The sequence below is a fragment of the Crinia signifera genome, chromosome 1, assembly GCF_055691185.1.
Source record: "Crinia signifera chromosome 1, ASM5569118v1, whole genome shotgun sequence".
NCBI lineage: Eukaryota > Metazoa > Chordata > Amphibia > Anura > Myobatrachidae > Crinia > Crinia signifera.
The window spans coordinates 216563101-216589892 of NC_139217.1; the positions used below are offsets into that span (position 1 = coordinate 216563101).

General features: G+C 45.3%; 2 protein-coding genes and 1 long non-coding RNA gene across 5 annotated transcripts in view; 1 reads left to right on the forward strand and 2 right to left on the reverse strand.

Annotated features, from left to right (window-relative positions):
• The window catches only part of LOC146027222 (uncharacterized), a 41020-nt gene extending 33974 nt beyond the window's left edge, over positions 1-7046 (reverse strand). The window contains exon 1 of the long non-coding RNA XR_014454717.1: positions 6986-7046. This is a non-coding gene — a long non-coding RNA (uncharacterized LOC146027222). The remainder of the gene's footprint in view (positions 1-6985) is intronic.
• LOC146068787 (protein unc-13 homolog A-like) overlaps positions 1-26792 on the forward strand; it is an 802795-nt gene that overhangs the window by 355635 nt on the left and 420368 nt on the right. The window lies entirely within an intron of this gene.
• LOC146027229 (uncharacterized) overlaps positions 13674-26792 on the reverse strand; it is a 152774-nt gene continuing 139655 nt past the window's right edge. The window contains exons 5-8 of the mRNA XM_083158184.1: positions 23739-23903; positions 15967-16086; positions 13848-13907; positions 13674-13729 (exon numbers count right to left, since the gene is read on the reverse strand). Of these exons, the coding sequence (XP_083014310.1) occupies positions 13674-13729; positions 13848-13907; positions 15967-16086; positions 23739-23903 (401 nt within the window). The remainder of the gene's footprint in view (positions 13730-13847; positions 13908-15966; positions 16087-23738; positions 23904-26792) is intronic.

Sequence of the window (26792 nt, forward strand, 5' to 3'; positions counted from 1 at the left end):
GTGGGGTGGCGTTAAGTATTTTTGGGGGACCATTTCACTGGTCAGGGTTTTTTTTTAGGGTGTCTGGCCCATTTAACATTGTTTCCTATGTTTATTTGGTTAAATTGAGTCATTTTACATTGTTCCCTATGAAAAATCGCGGGCATCGCGTGGGTCGCATCGCATGCGATTTTTTAGCCCGCATGCGATCCGACCGACGCAATTTTTTTTACCTGCGATGCCCCAGATCAAGATCGTTGTGGCCGTGCTAGGAAACAAGTACCGAATCTTCTTTTCTGCAAATTAGAAAAGTGTATTTTTGAGGTCTCATCTATACCCTTCTGGGGTATATCGTATCAGGCTCCGGTCTGGAAATGGATCCAGCTAAGGTTGAAGCAATCCAGACATGGCCTCGTCCTCACTCCCTCCGAGGGGTCCAAAGATTCCTCGGATTCGCAAACTACTATAGAAAGTTCATCAAAGGCTTTTCTACTATTGTAGCTCCAATAACTGCTCTCACACGCAAGGGTGCCTAGCCCTCCAAATGGGATCCCGAGGCTTCTAAAGCTTTTACACTGCTCAAAGAAAAGTTCATTTCAGCACCAGTTCTGGCTCAACCAGATGTCAGTTTACCCTTTACTCTGGAAGTCGACGCCTCTGCTATTGGCGTGGGGGCTGTGCTCTCCCATACTTATACTGATGGACAGTTTCATCCATGGAGTTTCTTTTCTAAGAAATGTTCCCCAGCCGAACAGAACTACGCTATTGGGGACCAAAAACTGCTAGCTATTAAAATGGCCTTGGAGGAGTGGCGGTATCTACTCGAGGGGGCAGTCCATGTCATTAATATCATTACCGATCATAAGAATTTGCTTTATTTGAAAAATGCTCAGTGTCTCAATCCTTGACAAGCCAGATGGGCGTTATTCTTTTCTAGATTTAATTTTAAATTGTCTTTTTCTCCTGGAGTGAAAAATCGTAGAGCAGATGCTCTGTCTAGGACATGGGAGACTGAGGAGGAATCCAAATCATATGAGGGAAGTCCAATTATTGATCCTCTCGCTTTTGCTGCAACAACTTTACAAGTGTCAGTTCCCCCAGGTAAAACCTTTGTTAAACCAAGCTCAAGGAAAGAAATTCTGCATTGGGCTCATGATTCCAAATTCTCCGGTCATCCAAAGATTCAGAAGACCTACGAAATTCCTTTCTCGAAGGTACTGGTGGCCTGCTCTGAAGAAAGATGTTCAGGAATATATTGCTTCCTGTCCTCATTGTGCCCAACATAAGTACTCCCATTTAGCTCCAGTAGGTCCATTGATGCCACTCTCCATTCCACAGGGTCCTTGGACTCACTTGTCAATGGACTTTATTACCGACCTTCCATCATCTGATAGTTATACCACCATATGGGTCGTCATAGACCGATTTTCTAAAAGGGCTCATTACATACCGCTTCAGGGGTTACCTTCAGCTCCGAAGTTAGCAAACCTTTTTATCAAGGAGATTTTCAGAACCCACGGGCTACCTGAGGAAATCGTCTCAGATCGAGGGGTACAGTTCGTCGCAAAATTCTGGCGAGCATTATGCGAAGTTCTCAAAATTCAACTCAACTTCAGTACAGCCTACCATCCACAATCTAACGGCCAAATGGAGAGAGTCAATCAGGATGTAGAGCCTTTTTTACGTTTGCATGTTTCCTCCTCCCAGGATGACTGGGTCGAGGTGTTGCCATGGGCCGAATTTGGTCATAACAATCAGTACCACTCATCTTCTTCTTCTACACCTTTCTTTATTAATTATGGCTTCCATCCTAGGGTTCCTGACTTCCAGCGGCTACCTTCAAAATCTGTGCCAGCGGTAGCGTTAACTCTCCAGCAGCTTCGTCAGCATTGGAAGAAAGTCAGGAAATCATTGGTGAAAGCTTCACAGAAATATAAGAAATTTGCTGATAGAAGGAGAAGAGCTATTCCCACATTGAGAGTGGGTGACAAAGTATGGCTGTATACTCGTAACATTTGTCTTCATGTACCATCGATGAAATTTGCACCCCGTTTTATCGGTCCGTTCCCGATAATACAAATCATCAATCCAGTTGCCTATAAGTTAAAATTACCACATTACTTAAGGATACCAAATAAATTTCATATCTCATTACTTAAACCTTTAGTGCTAAACAAATTTTATGCTGCTCTTCCTAAGTCTCCCAAAGTTTTTACACACAGGGGCGTTGAATATGATGTGGCCTGAATTCTGGACTCTCGTATTAGGTGCAAGCGCCTACAGTACTTGATCGATTGGAAAGGCTATGGGCCTGAAGAGAGGTCCTGGACCAATGCTTCTGAGGTACATGCCTCTAAAATGATGTGAGACTTCCATCATAGATTTCCAACTAAACCCAAAGAGTATCATGGGGCCACTCATAAAGGAGGGGGTGCTGTCACGACCACCACATCAGCTACCCTGGCTCTCTGTGCTGTCCCAAGCCCACAGACCTCTGACAGGTTACCCTCTGCCCTGGCGCTCACCTCCACTGCTGATTCCCATGCTGCATTCCGTCGCTCTGTCCCCTCATTTAATAGGTTGGCATATAAAGAGACTGTACATCAGATAGAGAGAGGCACACCATGAATAGTCCATGATGATGTATAGAGCATATCTATATTTAACCATCTAATGGTAGGTGTACCAATTTTTATCGATGTTATGTGATTATGGTAGCTGTACTCCCGGCTAAAATCAGATACTTACTTGTGTGGACAGGTGTCAAATTACTGGAATACCTCCACCTTTCCAATACTGAAAAGTTATATATATCCTTCTGGAGTTTTGTAATAGAACTCGCAAGCCCACAAAGGTAATTACGCATCAGTAAGATCAAATAAGGCCTACTTAAGAGGTGTCCATTACATGCATAGGTCTATAGTAATACGAATGTGTCTATATGTCCACACCTGTCCCCTTGATTATACGCAGATAAAATCTGTGGCAGAAAAGAGAAGACCCTAGCACCAGTACAGATATTAACAGAAATCAGTGTTATAATCATAATTGTAAAGTCCTTGGATTGTTTTATTATTGGTAAAATTAAAAATGTATGAATTGTGAATATGTAATTTTAAAGTTTATATTCTTATGTTTGTAGAAAACCCCTGATGAAGTCCTTGATAGAACGAAATGCGTTGGGAACGTTTGCTTGCTAATTTGAAATACACTATTGAAGTTTTTTATCGTCTGGAAAACCACCAATACGAAGTGGAATAAGAGACTTTTTAATAAATGTTTATAAATTTTGGACTTTACTTTGATTTACTCTGAATTACTTTGGAATCAAGTAAAGGCTATTATAGAACCAATCACTGAAGGTTCAACAAGGGCGCCAACTTACAACTGAAAATGGAAAGTTCGCAAAGGCAATGATTTTGCATTATTCACGCAGAATTCAGTAATTGTTTTACTTTTCGGTACCATTTTGCTTACTCCATAGTAATGTCCCATGACAATATGCTGCCAGATATAAAATTAATATGGAACTTGGTCAATACTAGACAGACCGATATAAATGTGTAATATACTATTTTGAATGTTTTCAGAGTCGCCCACTGCATTTCCTGTTCACTATATATAGCCGTAAGTTTCTTCAATAAATGGCATCTTTATTGCGATGTGTGCTTTGAGATGCTCGCTCCCGCGGTATCTCATTGCACAGTACAAAAAGTATGTGATGCACATACTTTTTGTACTGTCTTTTTATTGCATCGCATTGCATGCACATGGCATGCACAACGCATGCGATGCAATGCTATTTTAGCACAAAATGCATGCTGGATTCGGCACGTGTATGGGCACCTTTAGGACTAAGATCCATAGCATCTTATTATCACTGTTAATTTGTTTTTAATATATATATATGGCAATAATTGCACTTTATGTTTGCAGAAACATCAGCAGCCCGGGAGCGATCTAGCCGGACGGTCTCCATGGTTACATGTCAACTATGACCAGGAGTCCCGGTGACGTGCGTCTCAGCCCACGGATACCTGCCCGAAACGGAAGACGCACTGAGCAAGGCTGGGACGCTGTTTTGTATGACAGTTTTCTTTTGTACACCTTGAAGAAGGGGTATCCAATCCCCGAAACGTTGGACACCTTATAATTAATCACTATTTAACTTCTGGAGTGCCGCTGATTGCCTTTGCAAACTTTCCCTATACATACATGCCAGGGGGCACCCACGGAAGCTGTCCATCTACAGGAGTGCCAGGCTGAACATGCAGCTATATATATATATATATATATAGATAGATAGATAGATAGATAGATAGATAGATAGATAGATGGCAAAGTTGCAGAAAATAGAGAAAATGGTTTTTAAGAGAAAAAAGCCGACCACCGAGAGGTGTATGCCAGGCGGCACACCATGGGCATGAGGAGCATATTCAGGGCCTTCCGCTGGATGGATTTGGATGAGAACATCAGAGAAGGATGGCAAATGGTCTATTGGAGTGACCAGGACCTCTGAACGATGTTACGTTGGTGTACGCCGGGCAGAGCTTTGACCTGGGGAGCATGTTCTGGGCCTTCTACAGTAGGTTTCAACACAAATGTCACAGACTGCTGATAAAAGGTTTAGAATGCCTAACTACGTAAGTGCTTAAGAATTTTATTCAGAAAGCTATAGATACAGAAAAAAGGCAAGGGCATTGCACCCAAAGAAAACATAAAAAAAAAGATTGCTGCTCAGACAAAGACTGGGGATAATGACTACAAGCAAAACCCCTATCAACAAAAATTACACTAGGCAGCCACCTCCTGGATCTGTTAGAAGAGCTGTTAAGCTTAAAACAAGAGGAAAAAGTTGAGGTAATGTTAATTGCACAACCAAACCTGAGCATCGCTGAACACCTCAACCAGCCATTTCTAAAGATCAGTAAGTGGAAGACTGCCAGTACCTTCTTCATCACAAATGACACGACCATAGAACATTGCAGGGCAAATGAGATGATGAATGTCCACTGTTGGGATCAATGTTGCAGTATCTGTCAATACCCTTTAGTCAAGGAAATATGGAGTGGCAGGCAAAAACAAGAGTCGTTTCGTGACTGTTTTGGGGATGTGTGTTATCAACTGACTGCTAGCCCATACACAGAACTCAGATCGGTTGTGGTAACTATTCTGTGTGACTGTAGGCTAATACTCAGGAGTTCAATGTCTGCCTGATAGGCATTGATGCTGTGAATGTGTCTGCAGTTGTAGACAGCTGCGAAGGGTCAAGTGGTTGTTACACTGGTATATGTGGCACATCCACGGAGGAAAAAATAGTGTGCATCACATAGAGGTACAGCCTGGATTCCATCTAAACTATGTTTTCAAGGAAGACCGCACCAACTCCAATTACTCCTGTTATGGACCCTCTATACCACCACTGCCAGGTTAATCTATCAGCAAGCATCAAATAGAAACTATCAATTCCAATTTTGCAATATACCTTTAACATGTTAATATAACAGATATGCTTCGTACTACCATAGTGGTAAGTCACTCAAGCATTTTGAAACAATGAACAGTCTGTTCAGAACAAGCCACACCTCAAAAACTGTACTGAATATGTGCTTATTATCCCGTCTCCTGCATAAACTGGGTTTCTGCCTAGTTGCCTTCAGCAAGTCCATGATATTTTTAAACTGCTCTCCGAACCTCCTCAATATGAGCCACACCACGATACATCAGTTAGCTCTGAACCTCTCCAGCTATAAGTCAGAACATTCAGCTTGTAAAAAAAACATGATCCACGGTTTCTCTCATGGCCTGAGTATTTGGAGATGGTTCAGGTATACTAAAGGTGGCCATATATCTACAGATTGATTGTCAGATTTGTGATCTCTCCCATTAGTTCAACTCTGCTCCATACTGCCAGCCAGTTATGTGTAAAGCTGTGTACACACGGTCATTTATCGCTGGCGATATGGTCGCTGGCAATATTACCAGCGATTGGAGTGTGCACCGGCGATAAATCGAGGGGATGCGGATACCTGTGAAGACCACGAAGGGACGCGTTTACCTGTGAAGGTATCCGCGTTCGCTCGCCACGCTTCGGGCTCGGTGGCTCGCTGCGCTCGCCACACTATTCTGTTCTCAACTCCACGCCGACGTGGATAGTGGGGGTATGAAGAGGTCGGAGGACGCGTACCGCCGCCCCTCGCGGGCTCTCTGCGCTCGCCACGCTTCGGGTTCGCGTTGATCGTGGGGTGGCGTAAACTACTTTTGTGGGGACATTTCACTGTTCAGGGGTGTTTTGGGGGGTTTCTGGCCCATTTACCATTGTTCCCTATGATGATTTGGTGAAATTGAGGCATTTAACATTGTTTCCTATGGGAAATCGGGGGCATCGCGGGTAAATTGAGGCATTTAACATTGTTTCCTATGGGAAATCGGGGGCATCGCGTCTGGACCATTTAAGCCTTTTTTAGCCGCATACAACGCGACCGACGCGATTTTGACTTTTTTCAATGCATTTCAATGGGAAAATCGGGGGCATTGCGTCGGTCGCGTCGCAGACCACTAAAAATTACACCCGATGCCCGCGATTGTGGCCGTGCTAGGAAACAAGTACCAAAAATTGAAAGCAGATACAATTTGCAGAACAAAATGTAATATTCACAAAAAAAAAAAATAATAATTTTCAGTCAACAACCACCTGACAGAATAATAGCCATGAGGGGACTGTTGAGAGCTGTGGTTGGTGGGGTGGTAGTTTAGCTGATAGCAGTGAAAGTGATAGGAGCAGCCAATGATTCTCTTTGGGCTATATGGTCCCAATATTCTTTTTGTGCAATTATTCAGAATTGTGCTGTAGTGCTGCTACGCTGTGCAGTTTGAACTTATCTACATCTTACAGAAGGAATCCAGAGATTGTGACAGAGTTATATGTGAACTATTACATGACAATATTGCAGAATTGTATATGCCTGCTAAACTATGGTCTGATTTTTGCTTTTCTAGCACTCACCATCAACACCACCAGCAGCTTGAATGTGTCGTCTTTTGGAAGTTGCCTTTTTCCCACTTGCTAATGAAAGAAATAAAAATAAAAATATCATCCCTAACTGTAGATTCCTTTGCTTTCACAAAATTAGCAGAAAACTGAATTTAAAAGAAATGTAAAACATATGCAAATGTGAGTTCTACTGGTATAATTTGTCATGCTCGGCATGAATCGGCAAGTGCGAAAAACGGCCACAAAAATGGCCGAAAACGGCTGAAACTTTGCCATAACCACGTGAATTTGCGGCAAATTTGACTATTCATGCAGTTTTGCCAATGCTGGATTTCTCGGCCAGGTGAACAATCGGTTCGAGGATTGAATAGGGCGGGTCTACTTCACCCTAAATACAGTGAAAAGTGCTGATTTTTCATGTGGAGAAAAAGCCTGGCAGCTTTAGCCAAATGATACACCATAGTCATTCCCACCCTGTTCTAAACTAATTCAACACATAGCGATGTGTGTATGGTCGATCTGTGCTAACCAGTGTTCTCTGGTTAGAACACTGGCGATTTGACTAGGTCTTGACTACACATAGTCAAGATCTGAGCTGGCGTTTTCCAGGAATCTACACTACTATGGGGTGTACAACGAAGCGGTCTGTGCTTAATTTCTAAACAGATCGCTTCGAAAAAGGGCCATAATTGCCCCATGTATGCTCCTAAACTCTTGTGGATCAAAGACCATATTCTACTCACTGCTCCCCTGACCCTCCATCCGCTTCCTACTCCTATACAGCAACAACAAAACAAACTGTCTAACCTGTCTTTAGCTTCACAAAAGAGTGAGATCAGTGCACAACTGATGCCAAAATCAGAGGGTTTTGGCCTGCATTCAGGTTGGATCACATATGCTAATCTACTCGCCACAATGCAATGCAAGAGGAGGTGCACACCACTTTCTTGCAAAAGTTCATCTGCTACTGCAGCCTGAGTAAGTCTGTCCTTACTCAAGCTTACAGTTGCAGGGGACCTTGCTCAACCAAGTAAAACTGTACTGCAGATGCGGTACTTGGCCTAACCACACCAGGAAAACAAATGCTGAACACCTCCACCCCACACTGTGAACACTTCTGCCTGTCAATAAGGCAGAGGTATTCGTATAACAGCGGATGCAATTGCAGGACCAGTCCTACACATTTGCAGAAAGAGTCCTGTGCTTGAGCAGTTTCCCAATTATTGGTAAACTGCAAGTTGGATCAATATGCGATCCAACCTAGGCAAGAACCTTATATTATGAAACTCACTTTGACATTTGCTAGATTTTCGCAGGTTTTCTCAGCAGAAAACCTACAAAAATGTCACATGCAAGTAAGGTCAGCACATTGAAACTCCATGCCTATTAAATGATGAAGATTCTCACACAAAACTCTCATCGTAATTTGGCGAGCGCAAACAATAGTAATTAAAAAAAACAGACCCTATTACATTTCTCCGGGACAACGGGACACTGAGCAATATGATTGCTGCGCAATATATTGCTAGCACTATATTGCCAGCGATTATATTGCTCCGTGTTTACGAACCTTAACCTGAGAATTGCTGATTGATTACAGCACCTGAGTGAGATATGCTCAGCTCTCACTGATTGAGGCCCATGTGATCGTAGAGTTCCTTGTGCTTCCTATAAAAGGTAGTCTCTGGCAAATAGACACTGACAGAGCATAGGTTCACTAACCTGCTCCAGCTATTGAAGAGCAGGTTCCGCTGTCTGGATATTGGATACATTAGTGGAATTCTTCTATGTACCCCAGAGGAAGTTGGTGACATAATTATCTGTATACTGTATGCTACACAACATCGCCCTTAGACATGAAAGTTCGGACCTTGGGGCCATAGAGGAATACAGCAATGACACATATTTTACATCACCATCTCGGGATGTCGTGAATACGCAAAGGGGTTATGAAGTTTGTGAAAGGATAATATGCCAGTACTCAGAACAATATTTTTATATAAACCCATATTTTAATAATCCCAAATGTCTACAAAAATATATTCACTCACATTCGTTGGTTACTTAAAAAATTGGGTACTTGTTTCCTAGCACGGCCACAACGATCATGATCGTGGGCATCGTGAGTAAAAATCGGGGGCCCGTGATTTCCCATAGGAAACATTGTTAAATGCCTCAATTTACCCGCGATGCCCCCGATTTCCCATAGGAAACAATGTTAAATGGCTCAATTTCCCCAAATCATCATAGGGAACAATGGTAAATGGGCCAGAAACCCCCAAAAACACCCCTGAACAGTGAAATGTCCCCCCAAAAGTAGTTTACGCCACCCCACGATCAATGCGAACCCGAAGCGTGGCCAGCGTAGCGAGCCCGCGAGGGGCGGCGGTACGCGTCCTCCGACCTTTTCATACCCCCACTATCCACGTCGGCGTGGAGTTGAGAATAGAATAGTGTGGCGAGCGCAGCGAGCCACTGAGCCCGAAGCGTGGCGAGCGCAGCGAGCCCCGAGAGGGGATGCGGATACTTGTGAAGAACGCAAAGGGACGCGTTTACCTGTGAAGGTATCCGCGTTCGCTCGCCACGCTTCGGGCTCGGTGGCTCGCTGCGCTCGCCACACTATTCTGTTCTCAACTCCACACCGACGTGGATAGTGGGGGTATGAAAAGGTCGGAGGATGCGTACCGCCGCCCCTCGCGGGCTCGCTGCGCTCGCCACGCTTCAGAATCGCGTTGATCGTGGGGTGGCGTAAACTACTTTTGTGGGGGCATTTCACTGTTCAGGGGTGTTTTGGGGGGTTTCTGGCCCATTTACCATTGTTCCCTATGATGATTTGGTGAAATTGAGGCATTTAACATTGCTTCCTATGGGAAATCGGGGGCATCGCGGGTAAATTGAGGCATTTAACATTGTTTCCTATGGGAAATCGGGGGCATCGCGTCTGGACCATTTAAGCCTTTTTTAGCCGCATACAACGCGACCGACGCGATTTTGACTTTTTTCAATGCATTTCAATGGGAAAATCGGGGGCATCGGTCAGTCGCGTCGCAGACCACTAAAAATTACACCCGATGCCCGCGATTGTGGCCGTGCTAGGAAACAAGTACCAAAAATTGAAAGCAGATTCAATTTGCAGAACAAAATGTAATATTCACAAAAAAAAAATAATAATAATTTTCAGTCAACAACCACCTGACAGAATAATGGCCATGAGGGGAGTGTTGAGAGCTGTGGTTGGTGGGGTGGTAGTTTAGCTGATAGCAGTGAAAGTGATAGGAGCAGCCAATTATTCTCTTTGGGCTATATGGTCTCAATATTCTTTTTGTGCAATTATTCAGAATTGTGCTGTAGTGCTGCTACGCTGTGCAGTTTGAACTTATCTACATCTTACAGAAGGAATCCAGAGATTGTGACAGAGTTATATGTGAACTATTACATGACAATATTGCAGAATTGTATATGCCTGCTAAACTATGGTCTGATTTTTGCTTTTCTAGCACTCACCATCAACACCACCAGCAGCTTGAATGTGTCGTCTTTTGGAAGTTGCCTTTTTCCCACTTGCTAATGAAAGAAATAAAAATAAAAATATCATCCCTAACTGTTAATTCCTTTGCTTTCACAAAATTAGCAGAAAACTGAATTTAAAAGAAATGTAAAACATATGCAAATGTGAGTTCTACTGGTATAATTTGTCATGCTCGGCATGAATCGGCAAGAGCGAAAAACGGCCACAAAATGGCCGAAAACGGCTGAAACTTTGCCATAACCACGTGAATTTGCGGCAAATTCGACTATTCATGCAGTTTTGCCAATGCTGGATTTCTCGGCCAGGTGAACAATCGGTTCGAGGATTGAATAGGGCGGGTCTACTTCACCCTAAATACAGGGAAAAGTGCAGATTTTTCATGTGGAGAAAAAGCCTGGCAGCTTCAGCCAAATGATACACCATAGTCATTCCCACCCTGTTCTAAACTAATTCAACACATAGCGATGTGTGTATGGTCGATCTGTGCTAACCAGTGTTCTCTGGTTAGAACACTGGCGATTTGACTAGGTCTTGACTACACGTAGTCAAGATCTGAGCTGGCGTTTCCCAGGAATCTACACTACTATGGGGTGTACAACGAAGCGGTCTGTGCTTAATTTCTAAACAGATCGCTTCGAAAAAGGGCTATAATTGCCCCATGTATGCTCCTAAACTCTTGTGGATCAAAGACCATATTCTACTCACTGCTCCCCGGACCCTCCATCCGCTTCCTACTCCTATACAGCAACAACAAAACAAACTGTCTAACCTGTCTTTAGCTTCACAAAAGAGTGAGATCAGTGCACAACTGATGCCAAAATCAGAGGGTTTTGGCCTGCATTCAGGTTGGATCACATATGCTAATCTACTCGCCACAATGCAATGCAAGAGGAGGTGCACACCACTTTCTTGCAAAAGTTCATCTGCTACTGCAGCCTGAGTAAGTCTGACCTTACTCAAGCTTACAGTTGCAGGGGACCTTGCTCAACCAAGTAAAACTGTACTGCAGATGCGGTACTTGGCCTAACCACACCAGGAAAACAAATGCTGAACACCTCCACCCCACACTGTGAACACTTCTGCCTGTCAATAAGGCAGAGGTATTCGTATTACAGCGGATGCAATTGCAGGACCAGTCCTACACATTTGCAGAAAGGGTCCTGTGCTTGAGCAGTTTCCCAATTATTGGTAAACTGCAAGTTGGATCAATATGCGATCCAACCTAGGCAAGAACCTTATATCATGAAACTCACTTTGACATTTGCTAGATTTTCGCAGGTTTTCTCACCAGAAAACCTACAAAATGTCACATGCAAGTAAGGTCAGCACATTGAAACTCCATGCCTATTAAATGATGAAGATTCTCACACAAAACTCTCATCGTAATTTGGCAAACGCAAACAATAGTAATAAAAAAAAACAGACCCTATTACATTTCTCCGGGACAACGGGACACTGAGCAATATGATTGCTGCGCAATATATTGCTAGCACTATATTGCCAGCGATCATATTGCTCCGTGTTTACGAACCTTAACCTGAGAATTGCTGATTGATTACAGCACCTGAGTGAGACATGCTCAGCTCTCACTGATTGAGGCCCATGTGAGAGTAGAGTTCCTTGTGCTTCCTATAAAATGTAGTCTCTGGCAGATAGACACTGACAGAGCATAGGTTCACTAACCTGCTCCAGCTATTGAAGAGCAGGTTCCGCTATCTGGATATTGGATACATTAGTGGAATTCTTCTATGTACCCCAGAGGAAGTTGGTGACATAATTATCTGTATACTGTATGCTACACAACATCGCCCTTAGACATGAAAGTTCGGACCTTGGGGCCATAGAGGAATACAGCAATGACACATATTTTACATCACCATCTCGGGATGTCGTGAATACGCAAAGGGGTTATGAAGTTTGTGAAAGGATAATATGCCAGTACTCAGAACAATATTTTTATATAAACCCATATTTTAATAATCCCAAATGTCTACAAAAATATATTCACTCACATTCGTTGGTTACTTAAAAAATTGGGTACTTGTTTCGTAGCACGGCCACAACGATCATGATCGTGGGCATCGTGAGTAAAAACCGGGGGCCCGTGATTTCCCATAGGAAACAATGTTAAATGCCTCAATTTACCCGCGATGCCCCCGATTTCCCATAGGAAACAATGTTAAATGGCTCAATTTCCCCAAATCATCATAGGGAACAATGGTAAATGGGCCAGAAACCCCCAAAAACGGTACGCGTCCTCCGACCTTTTCATACCCCCACTATCCACGTCGGCGCGGAGTTGAGAATAGAATAGTGTGGCGAGCGCAGCGAGCCACTGAGCCCGAAGCGTGGCGAGCGCAGCGAGCCCCGCGAGGGGATGCGGATACTTGTGAAGAACGCGAAGGGACGCGTTTACCTGTGAAGGTATCCGCGTTCGCTCGCCACGCTTCGGGCTCGGTGGCTCGCTGCGCTCGCCACACTATTCTGTTCTCAACTCCACACCGACGTGGATAGTGGGGGTATGAAAAGGTCGGAGGATGCGTACCGCCGCCCCTCGCGGGCTCGCTGCGCTCGCCACGCTTCAGGATCGCGTTGATCGTGGGGTGGCTTAAACTACTTTTGTGGGGACATTTCACTGTTCAGGGGTGTTTTGGGGGGTTTCTGGCCCATTTACCATTGTTCCCTATGATGATTTGGTGAAATTGAGGCATTTAACATTGTTTCCTATGGGAAATCGGGGGCTTCGCGGGAAAATTGAGGCATTTAACATTGTTTCCTATGGGAAATCGGGGGCATCGCGTCTGGACCATTTAAGCCTTTTTTAGCCGCATACAACGCGACCGACGCGATTTTGACTTTTTTCAATGCATTTCAATGGGAAAATCGGGGGCATCGCGTCAGTCGCGTCGCAGACCACTAAAAATTACACCCGATGCCCGCGATTGTGGCCAAAAATTGAAAGCAGATACAATTTGCAGAACAAAATGTAATATTCACAAAAAAAATAAATAATAATTTTCAGTCAACAACCACCTGACAGAATAATGGCCATGAGGGGAGTGTTGAGAGCTGTGGTTGGTGGGGTGGTAGTTTAGCTGATAGCAGTGAAAGTGATAGGAGCAGCCAATGATTCTCTTTGGGCTATATGGTCTCAATATTCTTTTTGTGCAATTATTCAGAATTGTGCTGTAGTGCTGCTACGCTGTGCAGTTTGAACTTATCTACATCTTACAGAAGGAATCCAGAGATTGTGACAGAGTTATATGTGAACTATTACATGACAATATTGCAGAATTGTATATGCCTGCTAAACTATGGTCTGATTTTTGCTTTTCTAGCACTCACCATCAACACCACCAGCAGCTTGAATGTGTCGTCTTTTGGAAGTTGCCTTTTTCCCACTTGCTAATGAAAGAAATAAAAATAAAAATATCATCCCTAACTGTTCATTCCTTTGCTTTCACAAAATTAGCAGAAAACTGAATTTAAAAGAAATGTAAAACATATGCAAATGTGAGTTCTACTGGTATAATTTGTCATGCTCGGCATGAATCGGCAAGAGCGAAAAACGGCCACAAAAATGGCCGAAAACGGCTGAAACTTTGCCATAACCACGTGAATTTGCGGCAAATTCGACTATTCATGCAGTTTTGCCAATGCTGGATTTCTCGGCCAGGTGAACAATCGGTTCGAGGATTGAATAGGGCGGGTCTACTTCACCCTAAATACAGGGAAAAGTGCAGATTTTTCATGTGGAGAAAAAGCCTGGCAGCTTCAGCCAAATGATACACCATAGTCATTCCCACCCTGTTCTAAACTAATTCAACACATAGCGATGTGTGTATGGTCGATCTGTGCTAACCAGTGTTCTCTGGTTAGAACACTGGCGATTTGACTAGGTCTTGACTACATGTAGTCAAGATCTGAGCTGGCGTTTCCCAGGAATCTACACTACTATGCGGTGTACAACGAAGCGGTCTGTGCTTAATTTCTAAACAGATCGCTTCGAAAAAGGGCTATAATTGCCCCATGTATGCTTCTAAACTCTTGTGGATCAAAGACCATATTCTACTCACTGCTCCCCGGACCCTCCATCCGCTTCCTACTCCTATACAGCAACAACAAAACAAACTGTCTAACCTGTCTTTAGCTTCACAAAAGAGTGAGATCAGTGCACAACTGATGCCAAAATCAGAGGGTTTTGGCCTGCATTCAGGTTGGATCACATATGCTAATCTACTCGCCACAATGCAATGCAAGAGGAGGTGCACACCACTTTCTTGCAAAAGTTCATCTGCTACTGCAGCCTGAGTAAGTCTGACCTTACTCAAGCTTACAGTTGCAGGGGACCTTGCTCAACCAAGTAAAACTGTACTGCAGATGCGGTACTTGGCCTAACCACACCAGGAAAACAAATGCTGAACACCTCCACCCCACACTGTGAACACTTCTGCCTGTCAATAAGGCAGAGGTATTCGTATTACAGCGGATGCAATTGCAGGACCAGTCCTACACATTTGCAGGAAGGGTCCTGTGCTTGAGCAGTTTCCCAATTATTGGTAAACTGCAAGTTGGATCAATATGCGATCCAACCTAGGCAAGAACCTTATATTATGAAACTCACTTTGACATTTGCTAGAGGTTTTCTCACCAGAAAACCTACAAAATGTCACATGCAAGTAAGGTCAGCACATTGAAACTCCATGCCTATTAAATGATGAAGATTCTCACACAAAACTCTCATCGTAATTTGGCGAGCGCAAACAATAGTAATAAAAAAAACCAGACCCTATTACATTTCTCCCTTTTCTTTTGTAATATAAAAGTAGGAGGCCAATTACCATGTAGAGTACAAATGATCCCACCAATAGTATGCCTACTCCTTTAACCCCTTCAGTGGTGTTTTTTTTATTAGGAGCGCTCCCCACTGGGCGAGTTCTTACTGGGGAGCGCTCCCTAAAATAAAACCCCACCACTGTGTCCCTGGGTCCGGACGGCGGCGCTGATCTGTGTAATAGCTGCTGCCCGGTCCTGCCCCCGGAAGCCTGGCTATGTTTGGCGTGACGTTAGACGATCACGCCGCACACAGCAGGGGGGTGGGAGGCCGGGCAACAGGAGCCGGGCAGCCGCTTGAAGCTGAGTGCAACGCTGATCTCAGCGCTCGGCCCAGGAGCGCAGGCAGTGGCACTCCCGAGAATTTTCCAGGTTGCCAGTCTGCGCACTGGAGCAAACCCCAGAAAATTCTCAGGAGTACCAGGGAAGGGGTTAAATATGTATTAGTGCTGTGTAGTATGCATACACCAGTTCAATAATTATTTTGATATAAAAGAAATCATCAGTTTGGCAGCACTATGACAAAGTTAAATTAAACTACAGTAAGGGCAGTCTTGGATTTTGTCTTTTGACTGTACGTGCCTATGATGAAACTTCTTTGCCCAGTGCTTACATGTTTAGCAGTCTATACCTGTGGGTGTCAGATGAAGGTTGCTGAAATTCTCAGGAGCTTTTTGTGCAATCTCCATTTTACGATCCATGACAGCAAAGACCTTATTCCCAGGCTTGGCCATCCTTGGCACAACTGGACCTTAAATTTTGTGGGAAGAAAAAGATAACTCTTTTTTTGGGGGCACTGCTTTTAATGTTAATGAAAAAAGATTAATTTTACGTATACTGATGGGACAAGTGGGTATCAAAACAATAGAATAACATCAGTCAGTTCAAGCGAAACCCCCCTTCCCCCACAAGTGGACCTTATTAGAGGTGTGTAGTAGAGGTAGCGGTCATTTTACATCCTCTATGGGTGCACACAATCAACTAACTTGCCTAATCAGACCACCCATACTGCAAGGGCACCTTATTTATATATATATATATATATATATATATATATATATATACATACACATACATACATACATACATACATACATTGATCCCCCAGATATTATGGCTAATACATAATTGGGGCAGTACGGATGGTGTAATGGTTAGCATTACTGCCTCACAGCGCTGAGGTCATGGGTTCTATTCCCACCATGGCCCTAACTGTGCGGAGTTTGTATATTCTCCCCGTACTTGCGTGGGTTTCCTCCGGGTACTCCGGTTTCCTCCCACAATCCAAAAATATACTGGTAGGTTAATTGGCTCCCCAAAAAAAAAAAAATTAACCCTAGAATGTCTGTGTGTGCGTGTACATGTGGTAGGGAATATAGATTGTAAGCTCCACTGGGGCAGGGACTGATGTGAGTGTTCTAATATTCTCTGTAAAGCGCTGCGGAATCTGTGTGCGCTATATAAGAAACTGCTAATAAATAAATAAATAAATAATAACATCCAAAACAGTAAAATAATTTGATCATTACTGATCACATTGGTACACACCTGAAAGTACAGTATAGTGGCTTTAGCAATTATTTCATACTTTGGCTAGGAAACCTAGGAAGACTAGCAGCTCAGCTAGCAACATTAGACCCAGACTTTAAGGGCCTGTTACTTTTTTGGAAGAAAAGCAAAAAAAAGAAATTACAATAAAAAAAAAAAAAAATAAGCAGCAACTAAATGAGCACCTGAGCAAAACCATGTGCACTGCAGTTGGGGGAATGTAACATGTGCAGAGACAGATTTTGGGTGGTGTGTGTCCACGCTGAAATCTAAATTTCAGTGTAATGATAAAAAAGGGATTTTTGTAAGAACTTACCGTTCGAATCCCTTTCTCTGATATGGTCCTGGTGACACAGCTTCACATTGGGATGTAGGAGGGTCCGTAGGAGCCAGGCACCTATCCTAAAGCTTTTGGAGGGTAGGCTCCTCCCTTCTGCATCCCAGACTCCTCAGTTCAATCTTTCAAAGCCACTGGAATACATTAGATCAGTACAACGCCTGCACATATTATATGCACAATTTAAAATTTAACTTTTCAACCATTTATAACATGAAACATCATGAACACTGGCATGCTTACTGAGCGTAAGGGAGGGATCGCTGTGTCACCAGAACCATATCAGAGAAAGGGATTCGAACGGTAAGTTCTTACAAAAATCCCTTTTTCTCTTTCAATGGTCCTGGTGACACAGCTTCACATTGGGACGTTCCAGAGCCGGTCCTTTGGGTGGGAACGCTCAGGTCTGCAGCTCTCATCACTGCTCGCCCGAATGATGCGTCCTCCGACGCAAACTCATGGAACCTATAGAATTTGGCAAAAGTATGAACAGATGACCAAGTGGCAGCCCTGCAAACCTGCTCAGCTGTTGCCCCATGTCGAACCGCCCAAAGGTGGCGACTGATCTGGTGGTATGCGCATTAATCCTGGCTGGCACAGGCCTACCAACTTTAGTATATGCAAAAGCAATTACAGAAACGCAACCACCTAGCAATGGTCTGCTTAGAAGCAGGCCAACCAATTTTGTGTACATCATACAAAACTAGCAAAGTATCAGTCTTCCTGACACTCTTTACTCTGTCCACATAAATGCGCAAGGCGCGCACAACATCCAAATTCCTCAATTTGTCCCTATTCCTTGAACTCTCTGGGGGTTGAAACACAGGCAGAACTATCTCCTGATTTAGATGAAAAGCAGAGACTACTTTTGGTAAAATTTGGGGTACAGTCCGAAGGACAGCCCTATCATGAATTATAAGGAAGGGAGACTTGCAGGACAATGCTCCCAACTCCGATACTCTTTTTTGCTGACGCCACTGCCAACAGAAATACCAGTTTCCGTGTAAGGAATTTAAGGTCAGCCGACCTTAACGGCTCAAAAGGCGCCTTTTGAAGGTACTCCAGAACCAGAGATAAATCCCATGGTGCTACTGGTTGCTTGTAGGGAGGTTTCAATCTAGAAAACCCCTGTAGGAAGGTCTGTACTTCCGGTAACAGTGTTATCCTTTTTTTTGGGGGGGGAAATAAATTGACAAGGCCGAGATCTGCACTTTGAGTGACTGAAGGCTTAACCCAGAGGAAAAGCCATCCTGCAAAAACTCCAGCAATTTAGCCAACCTAAATTGCGATGTGTGTGACTTCTGCCTTTCACACCACCTAATATAGGTCTTTCAGACCCTATAATAATTTACAGAAGACACTGACTTTCTAGCTTTAATCATGGTGTTAACTACAGCCTCTGAGAACCCCTTGTTCTTCAAGATGGCGGTTTCAACAGCCAAGCCGTCAAATTTAACCGAGCTGAATCTAGATGGTTCAACGGTCCTTGGTTTAGAAGGTCTGACCTCAGAGGTAGATGCCACGAGTCCACAGACAATCTCTGAAGCCTCGAGTACCAGGACCTCCTTGGCCAATCTGGGGCCACTAAAATCACCGGGATTGCCTGGGCCTGGATCTCTTTTTTTTTTTTTTAACTCTTGCCAGCATTGGAACTGGCGGAAAGACAAAGTAGATTCCCCTCCCAGGGGATGGTCATAGCATCCACTGCTTCTGCCAGTGGATCTCTCGTCCTGGCATAGAACCTGGGCACCTGATGGTTGAACCTTGATGCCATCAGGGCCACAACCAGAGTTCCCCATTTCAGATTAATCTGAAGAAATACTTGTGGATTCAGGCTCCATTCTCCACCCCTGGTATGAATATCGCTGATAACGTTGGAACATTCCGTTCCGCCCACAAGAAGATCCGGGACACCTCCCACATAGCCAGCTTGCTGCGTGTGCCTCCCTGGTGATTCAGATGCGCCACAGCTGTGGCGCTGTCGGTCTGAATCCTTAAAGGGAGCCTGTCTCCTGCCAGAGAAATCACCTTCCACACAGCTCTCAGTTCCAGAATATTGATCGGCAAGGCAGACTCCTCCGTGGTCCATAAGCCCTGCAGACGCAGGTCCAAGACAACTGCCCCCCCAGCCCCTGAGACTGGCGTCGATAGTGACTACCAGCCAGCTCCAGGACTGCAGAGACCGACCCCACTTAAGGGAATCCACCTCCATCCACCATTTCAGGGAAGACCGAGTTTCTGGAGACAACACTATGTGTTCTGACTTCATGGTCTGAGTATTCCCCGACCAGGCTGTCAGAATGTTCCACTGGAACACTCGAGAGTGGAACCTGGCGAACTGTAACGTCTCAAAAGACGCCACCATCTTCCCCAGCAGCTTGAGAGACCTCCAAACTGATGTGTTCTGAGAGCCGAGGATCTCCTGGACCAAGGCAGCCAGGTCCCTGGCCTTTGCCTCTGGTAGGAATACCCGATGTATATGGGTATCCAGAATAACTCCCAGGAACTGGAGTCTCTGTGACGGCACCAACTGAGACTTTTGTAAATTTAAAAGCCAACCGTGAGCCTGCAACAAACCTGATGGCTTCTGCCAAGTGACTCTTTCGCTTCTCTGCTGATTGCGCTTTGAACAGCAGGTCATCCAAATATGGAATCACAGTGCTTCCCCTCAGCCGAAGCACCGCCGCCATTACTGACATTATCTTGGTGAATACCCTTGGCGCTGTAGCCAGACTGAAGGGCAACGGCTGGAATTGCAAATGCAGGTCTCCTATCGCAAATCTCAATAGAGCCTGATGTTCTGGATGGATAGGAACATGAAGGTATGCGTCCTGGACATCCATGGACGCCAAAAATTCTCCCTGGTCCAGGCTCAGCAGCACTGACCGTAGAGACCCCATTTTGAAATGGTCTACCCACAAATGGATATTCAATGACTTTAAATTGAGAATCGGTCTGAAAGACCCGTCTGGTTTGGGCACCAGAAACAGAGTGGAAAAAAAAAGGCTTCTGGGTACCGGGATCACCACACCCTTCTCTAAAAGAGAGTGAGCCGCTCCCAAGAGAGCTGTACGGAGCCGAGCCTCCTTTGGTAGTGGTGTGGGAATTAATCTTCTCGGAGGAAGACCTTTGAAGGGAATTCTGTAACCCTGGGCTATAATGTCTAATACCCAGGAATCCTGGTCTAACAATGCCCATGCGTCCCTGAACTGTGGCAGACGCCCCCCCCCCCACCTTGACCACCGCCGGGCCAAATCCCTTGGTAGTCATGCGGCGGGTTTGTCCTCTCCTTTGGTTTTTGGTTTATTATGAAAAGAACCAAATTTAGACTCTGGGGCCTTGCCCCTGGAGGACTGAAACTTTCCCCTAAAGGATTGTCCTCGAAAGGACGCACCTCCTCTAGGGGAGGGCTGAAAGGACGGCCTAAAAGCAGAAAACCTTGATGTCTGCTTGGCTGCAGGGGCCGGCAGGAAGGTAATTTTACCACCCGTGGCCTGCTTAATAATTTCTTCTAGTTCTGAACCAAACAACATTTTTCCTTTAAAAGCCAATGCCTCTAAGGCCTTCTTAGACTCGTTATCCGCCTCCCAAGCTTTAAGCCAGAGCACTCTCCTGGCATTGACGGACACTGAGGAAACTCTGGCAGCCATTTTGAGAGCTTCCTCCTCAGCCTCAAGGACATACTCTGCAGCTGCTTTAAGCATCTCCGCAAGTAACAACACACAAGGATCAGCATGTCAAATAGTGCACAGGTCATTGGCCCACACAATCATGGCCTTAGAGACCCAGGCTGAAGCAATCAGAGGGCGGAGTGTGTAGCCCACCCCTTCAAACATTGCCTTGAGGTTACCCTCCAGCTTTTTATCTACGGGGTCCTTAAAGGCTGCTCCCCCCTGCACTGGTAGCACAGTGGTTTTTGACAAGCCTGCCACAGCAGCATCTACCACTGGAACCTTCTCCCAGAGGTCTGCATGAGCCTCAGGCATGGGATACAGGCTTAAAAATCTTTTAGGCATCTAATGCCTTTTATCAGGGGTTTTCCAGGCCCCTTCCAATAAATCTTGTAAACCCTCGTCTGCAGGGAAAGTATCAGTTTCTTTACGCTGTCTCTTAAAAACACCCTTTGCAGGAGTTTTATCTTCCACAGACAAATTCAATGCCTGTTTAACAGCAGTAATCAAATCCTCCACCCCTGAGGCTGAGGACTCTTCAGAAACATCACCCTGATCCCAGGGTATGTCTGTGTACTCTCCCTCCTCATCAGCAGCTAACACTGGTACTGAATAAGACCTTTTAGGGGTCCCCACAGAATCACCATCAAACTTGTCCAACAAGTAATTAAACCTGCTGATTCCCTTAGCAGTATCCTGCATGACCTGTAATAAGTCAGGATCTGTCTGGGTCAGAGGCAAGGAGCCAGAGGACTGCTGAGAGAATGGCAATGGTCTAGGGGAATTACCAGCACATCACTCTGCCTGTCCAGTAATGCACCAAAGCATTAACAGACCTGCCCAGGGACTTGGCCCACGCAGGCTCCGATAGCACTACCCTCTGGGGTTCACTCCCCATGGGTTTCACAGCAGCGCAAGAAATACATAAGCCCCCCCTGGCCATCTGCTCAGGGACAAATTTCAGTGTACAACCACTGCAAGCGCTCAATGCATTTAAGGCTCCCTCCCCCAAAACCACAGACTGTTGCTCAGACATGATGTTCTCAAATAACACAGTCACAGCACCTTAAATGTACAGGCATTATATACAGAACCAATGTACTCAGTCACTTAGCTGTCTGTAGTCTTCAGAATGGGGAAAGCGATGCCCAGGAAATCCAAACACTCTGTCAGGATCTGTAAGCCAGCTCAGCTCCGCTGCAAGCGTTCTGAATGGTGCCAAAACAGAGTGAGGGAAGAGACCAAAATCCTGCTGCTGCGGGGTCCGTGGCTTTTGGCGCCAACCACCCCCAGACAGCCGCTCCCATTGTAGGATCTCCTAGTTCCAGTATCTCCCCCTCAACTGGGGACCACTCAGAACATGCCTGTAACACACTGCTGTCCTCTCATATAGGAGCTCAGTGTGTAAGCTCCGCAGAAAATGGCCGCCGCCATCACGGAGCGCCTGTCCCCCATGATCCCCACCTAGCGTGAAGCCGGTTTCAGAACGCTCCGGAACCCAGGCAGCTTCTTAAAGGAAGCTGTAAGCGCTGCACAGGGAGGCCAGACAGCGTCTCCCCTGTGCACAGCGAGCTGACAGGACGCGCTTCTGTCAGCTCCTGCTGCGCTAGCAGTGTGAGGATTCACTAAGGAGAATCCTCACACTGTGCCTACCTAGCTAGTGTAAAAGTTAATAAAATAATAAAAACCCTAACTAACTCTAATCCTTCGGCTGCTCCGGCAGCCCTTTAGAATAGCACTCACTCCAGTGGGCACCTAACACGAACTGAGGAGTCTGGGATGCAGAAGGGAGGAGCCTACCCTCCAAAAGCTTTAGGATAGGTGCCTGGCTCCTACGGACCCTCCTACATCCCAATGTGAAGCTGTGTCACCAGGACCATTGAAAGAGAAATTGTTAACCATTTGTTTTCTACATGCAAAAGCAGACAGTAAGTACCATGCACAGAAAAACATCGAACTGTATTTGCTCCCCTTGCAATTCAGCATGTGTTCCAGATAAAAAGTTCCTTGCTTTTTTTTTTTTCTTTACTTCCAAATCAGAATAAGGCTCTCTCCTGCAGTGACCTTCCCCTCCTCCTTTTCTTACTGTGGAGATCATAACTAACACACACAAAAGTTTACCTTAATAAGAAATGGAATGAGACTAGAGTACATGTCCTTTCGGTTTGCAATAAGGTCATATAGACTGGAAACTTATTATCTTCATAAGAATTGGGACCCGCACTGTACAATTTTAATATGGCGTTGCATCGTATGCCATTACAATGGTATGCGATGCAATCAGAACCGATTTTTTATTGTACAGGCACCCTGATGGGTGATTACTATGTTAACGCCACCCCCACTATAAGCGCGAACCCGAAGCGTGGCGAGCGCATTGAGCCCGCGAGGGGCGGCTGTATGCGTCCTCCGACCTTTTCATATCCCCACTATCGACGTCGGCGTGGAGTTGAGTTTATATAGTGTGGTGAGCGCAGCGAGCCGAGCCCGAAGCGTGGCAAGCGCAGCGAGCCCCGCGCTGAGCCGTGGAATACATGTGAAGTAATCTGCATCCCCTCGCTGCGCTCGCCACGCTTCTGGCTCGCTGCGCTCGCCCCACTATATGATGCGATCGATACGATTGCATAAGATGAAAATCGTGGGCGCCGTGCTAGGAAACAAGTACCAACAATTGTTTACAATTTATGTTATTTTCATCAGAACCCTTTCACTCCCCTATTGTAACTACATAGAAAGGGTTATGCTGTGCTCCATTTTGTAAAATACAGAGGATAAAAAAAAACAGCACAACTTTGTACAAATGTAATTATATATTGACTATGGAAAAACCTCAATAAAGCAACATACTTTTCTTGTTAAGTTGACCTTGTACTGGCTCTCCAGAAGCACTCCAAAACATTAATGGTGGTAATGATGCCCTCTTGCTTCTTCTAACACCACTTTTATTATCATCAGAGAGGTATGTGTCTGGCATTTCCAAGTTATCGGATAGAATGCTTCTCAGTTCCTTACCTGCAAAATAGAAGTTTTGTACATACCGGTTAAGTCCCTTACTCCATAGGGGACACTGAAATACAGAGTATTGGGAGTGCCGGAGGTGGCTGGCACTTTAAGAATTTACAGACCCCACACCACAGCAACCTAAAGAGCTCAATAAGTTTCTAATAGAGGAGCTTATTCTTAGTCATCCACTAATGGCACTAGCGCTCAATGTTTGTATAAAGCTGCTTTGCAAATATATGAAATGACCACAGAAGATGTCTTGTATAAAGACACCCACCTGCGGCATCTCTGACCCACTGCTGCATCCAAAGTCACAGCAATGGATCAACATTATAACCATTCATCTCAGCGTCGGACATCTGAGTAACTCTCATGATACCCAATATGTCAGGCTAATGGGGTCAGTGATAGAGGTGACAAACGCTGGGTCGCACCCTTGTTGGAGCTGGGTCCAAATACCTGGGTGCGACCCGGTGTTTTGGTGTAAAAGGGGTATTATTTATTTAGCACCTTCTAGAAGATAATAGACTCAGAATGGTTGCCTATAGCAACAGCCCATCTTCAATAGAACTCCCATCTTAGTAAATGAACACAGAGGGGGTAATTTACTATGCTCCCGGTATATGGCTAATCCCGGGTATGAATTGATATGACGGGCATGAGCCGTATTTTGTGAAAAATACGAATACGGGAATAGCTAAATATACTAATTGGACGTATTAACCGGATTCGTATTATCTGATTGCATAGCATGGGAGTCCTATGGAGGCGTGAATAGCCAGTCAGCAGCGGGACTTCCCCAGGGCCTGCTGCTGATTGGCTGGGGGAGGGGCCTTCGCCAGTTCAGTGAAGGAGCTGCAAATGTAAACAAACACTTGTGGTTCGTCCAGTGCATGGCACGGGTGTGTGGTTTCTTATTTTAAACCTGCCTACTTGGAATGAATAACCCAATTCGATGATTTTAGTACGAATTAAAGTTGTATTTTTCTTTTGTGTGTCTTTTTTTCATTATTGGTTTTATTGTAGAACTACAAGTACCAGTGGGCCTTTAATGCCCCACATGCTGGGACTTGTGGTTCTCCAAGTCCATGCATGCGGGTGAGGCTTGCAGGGAGTTGTAGTTCCACGACAAAATCCAATAGTTAATTTATTCTATTTTTACGCAATAGAAATCAGCCGATGCCCACTGCCCTAAAGCACCGGAGACAGCCCCGAGCTTCAGCCCAGGTAGGGGATATCCTGCAGGGGTTGCTGACTAGTCTGGGGGTTAATGCTTTGGCCTGGGGGAACTTGTACAAAAAGATTCCTCCGGCTGTGGCATTACCCTGCTGATTATTTGGACCTGGTGGTGGTTGTCAAAATACGGGGGACCCCTATTCATTTTGGCCTCCGTCTTTTGGGACCAGCCCATGAGCCTGGTGCTAGTTTACAAAATCCTGGGGAACCCCAAATTCTTTGTCCCCTGAATTTCTAAAACCAGCACTGGCTCTTTGAGCCTGCGCTGATTACAGCCATGGGAGGACCCCACGCGATTTTTTTTTTTTACACAAAAAAGCCTGCACAGATCTGACTGATACATGCAGACTTCAGCCAAATACACCTGGAAAATGAGGAGTATTTTCCAGGCGTATTTTCAGATCAAATATTGCCTGTATTTTACATACTACCAATTAGTACATTTGGAATCACCATTTGAATGAATGGTGATTCGTATCTGTATTCTTTCGATGGCGTATGCGTTCGCATTCTGGAATACAAATAAGCCTGTGTGACACAGCTCAACCTTGGGATGTAGTGGGGTCCGCAGGATCCAGGCACCTAGGCTACTTTAAGAGGCAGGCTCCTCCCCTGCTGCGCCCGAGAAATCCTCAGTAAAACTTCCAAGAGCCCACTAATATACTTTACTCAGCACAACGCCTTAACATATTAATATGCACAATCAAAAACAACCATACAGATTTATTTGCCGGCACTCGCTAGAACCTCCCAGTTGGCGGGCACTGGTGGAGAGGGACTCCATTAGACTGGGATGTGCAAGCGCCTCACACGCACGTGCGTCCCAGTCAGTCGGCAGCTGGGTGGCAGGACCGTGCCGTCTCCGCTTCAGGGAGATGGGCAGGGTTATGGGGGGTGTAAGGAGGTGGTGGCAGGTTTTGGGGGTACCGACGGGGAGGCGTCGGGGACCCAGGGGAGCTCCATCGGATCGGGGCGCGCGAGTGTCTCGTGCGCATGCGTCGCCTTACGACGGCTGCGGATTCCTTCGCCAGACCCTGCAAGCATGAGCCCCCATGCTCCATCTGTATAACATGATAAATTAACATGGAACTTACTAAGCATAAGGGAGGGATTGCGGTGTCACCAGGATGGACTCAGAGAAAGGGATTCGAACGGCAAGATAGACAAAAATCCCCTTTTCTCTATCGTCCATCCTGTTGACACAGCTCAACCTTGGGACGTTCAAGAGCCATTCATTTGGGAGGGTACGCTCAGGTCTACAGCTGCTCGCTCAAATGAAGGGTCCTTCAACACAAAATCATGATAACTGTAAAATTTGGTGAAAGTGGAGGTGGCAGCCCTGCATAACTGCTTCGCTGAAGTCCCATGACGCACAGCCCAAGAGGAAGCAACTGACCTAGTGGTATGGGCATTAATCCTAGCCGGAACAGGCCTGCCAACTTTAGTGGAAGCAAAGGCAATAACCAATCTCAACCACCTAGCAATGGACTGCTTAGAAGTTGGCCACCCTCTCTTATGTACGTCATACAGTACCAGTAGGTTGGGATCTTTTTTTCTACAGCATGTTGGTCGACAAGCATTAGGTCGACACCGCTAGGTCGACATGGGGAAAGGTCGATGTGGTTCTAGGTCGACATGGGGAAAGGTTGACATGGGGTTAGG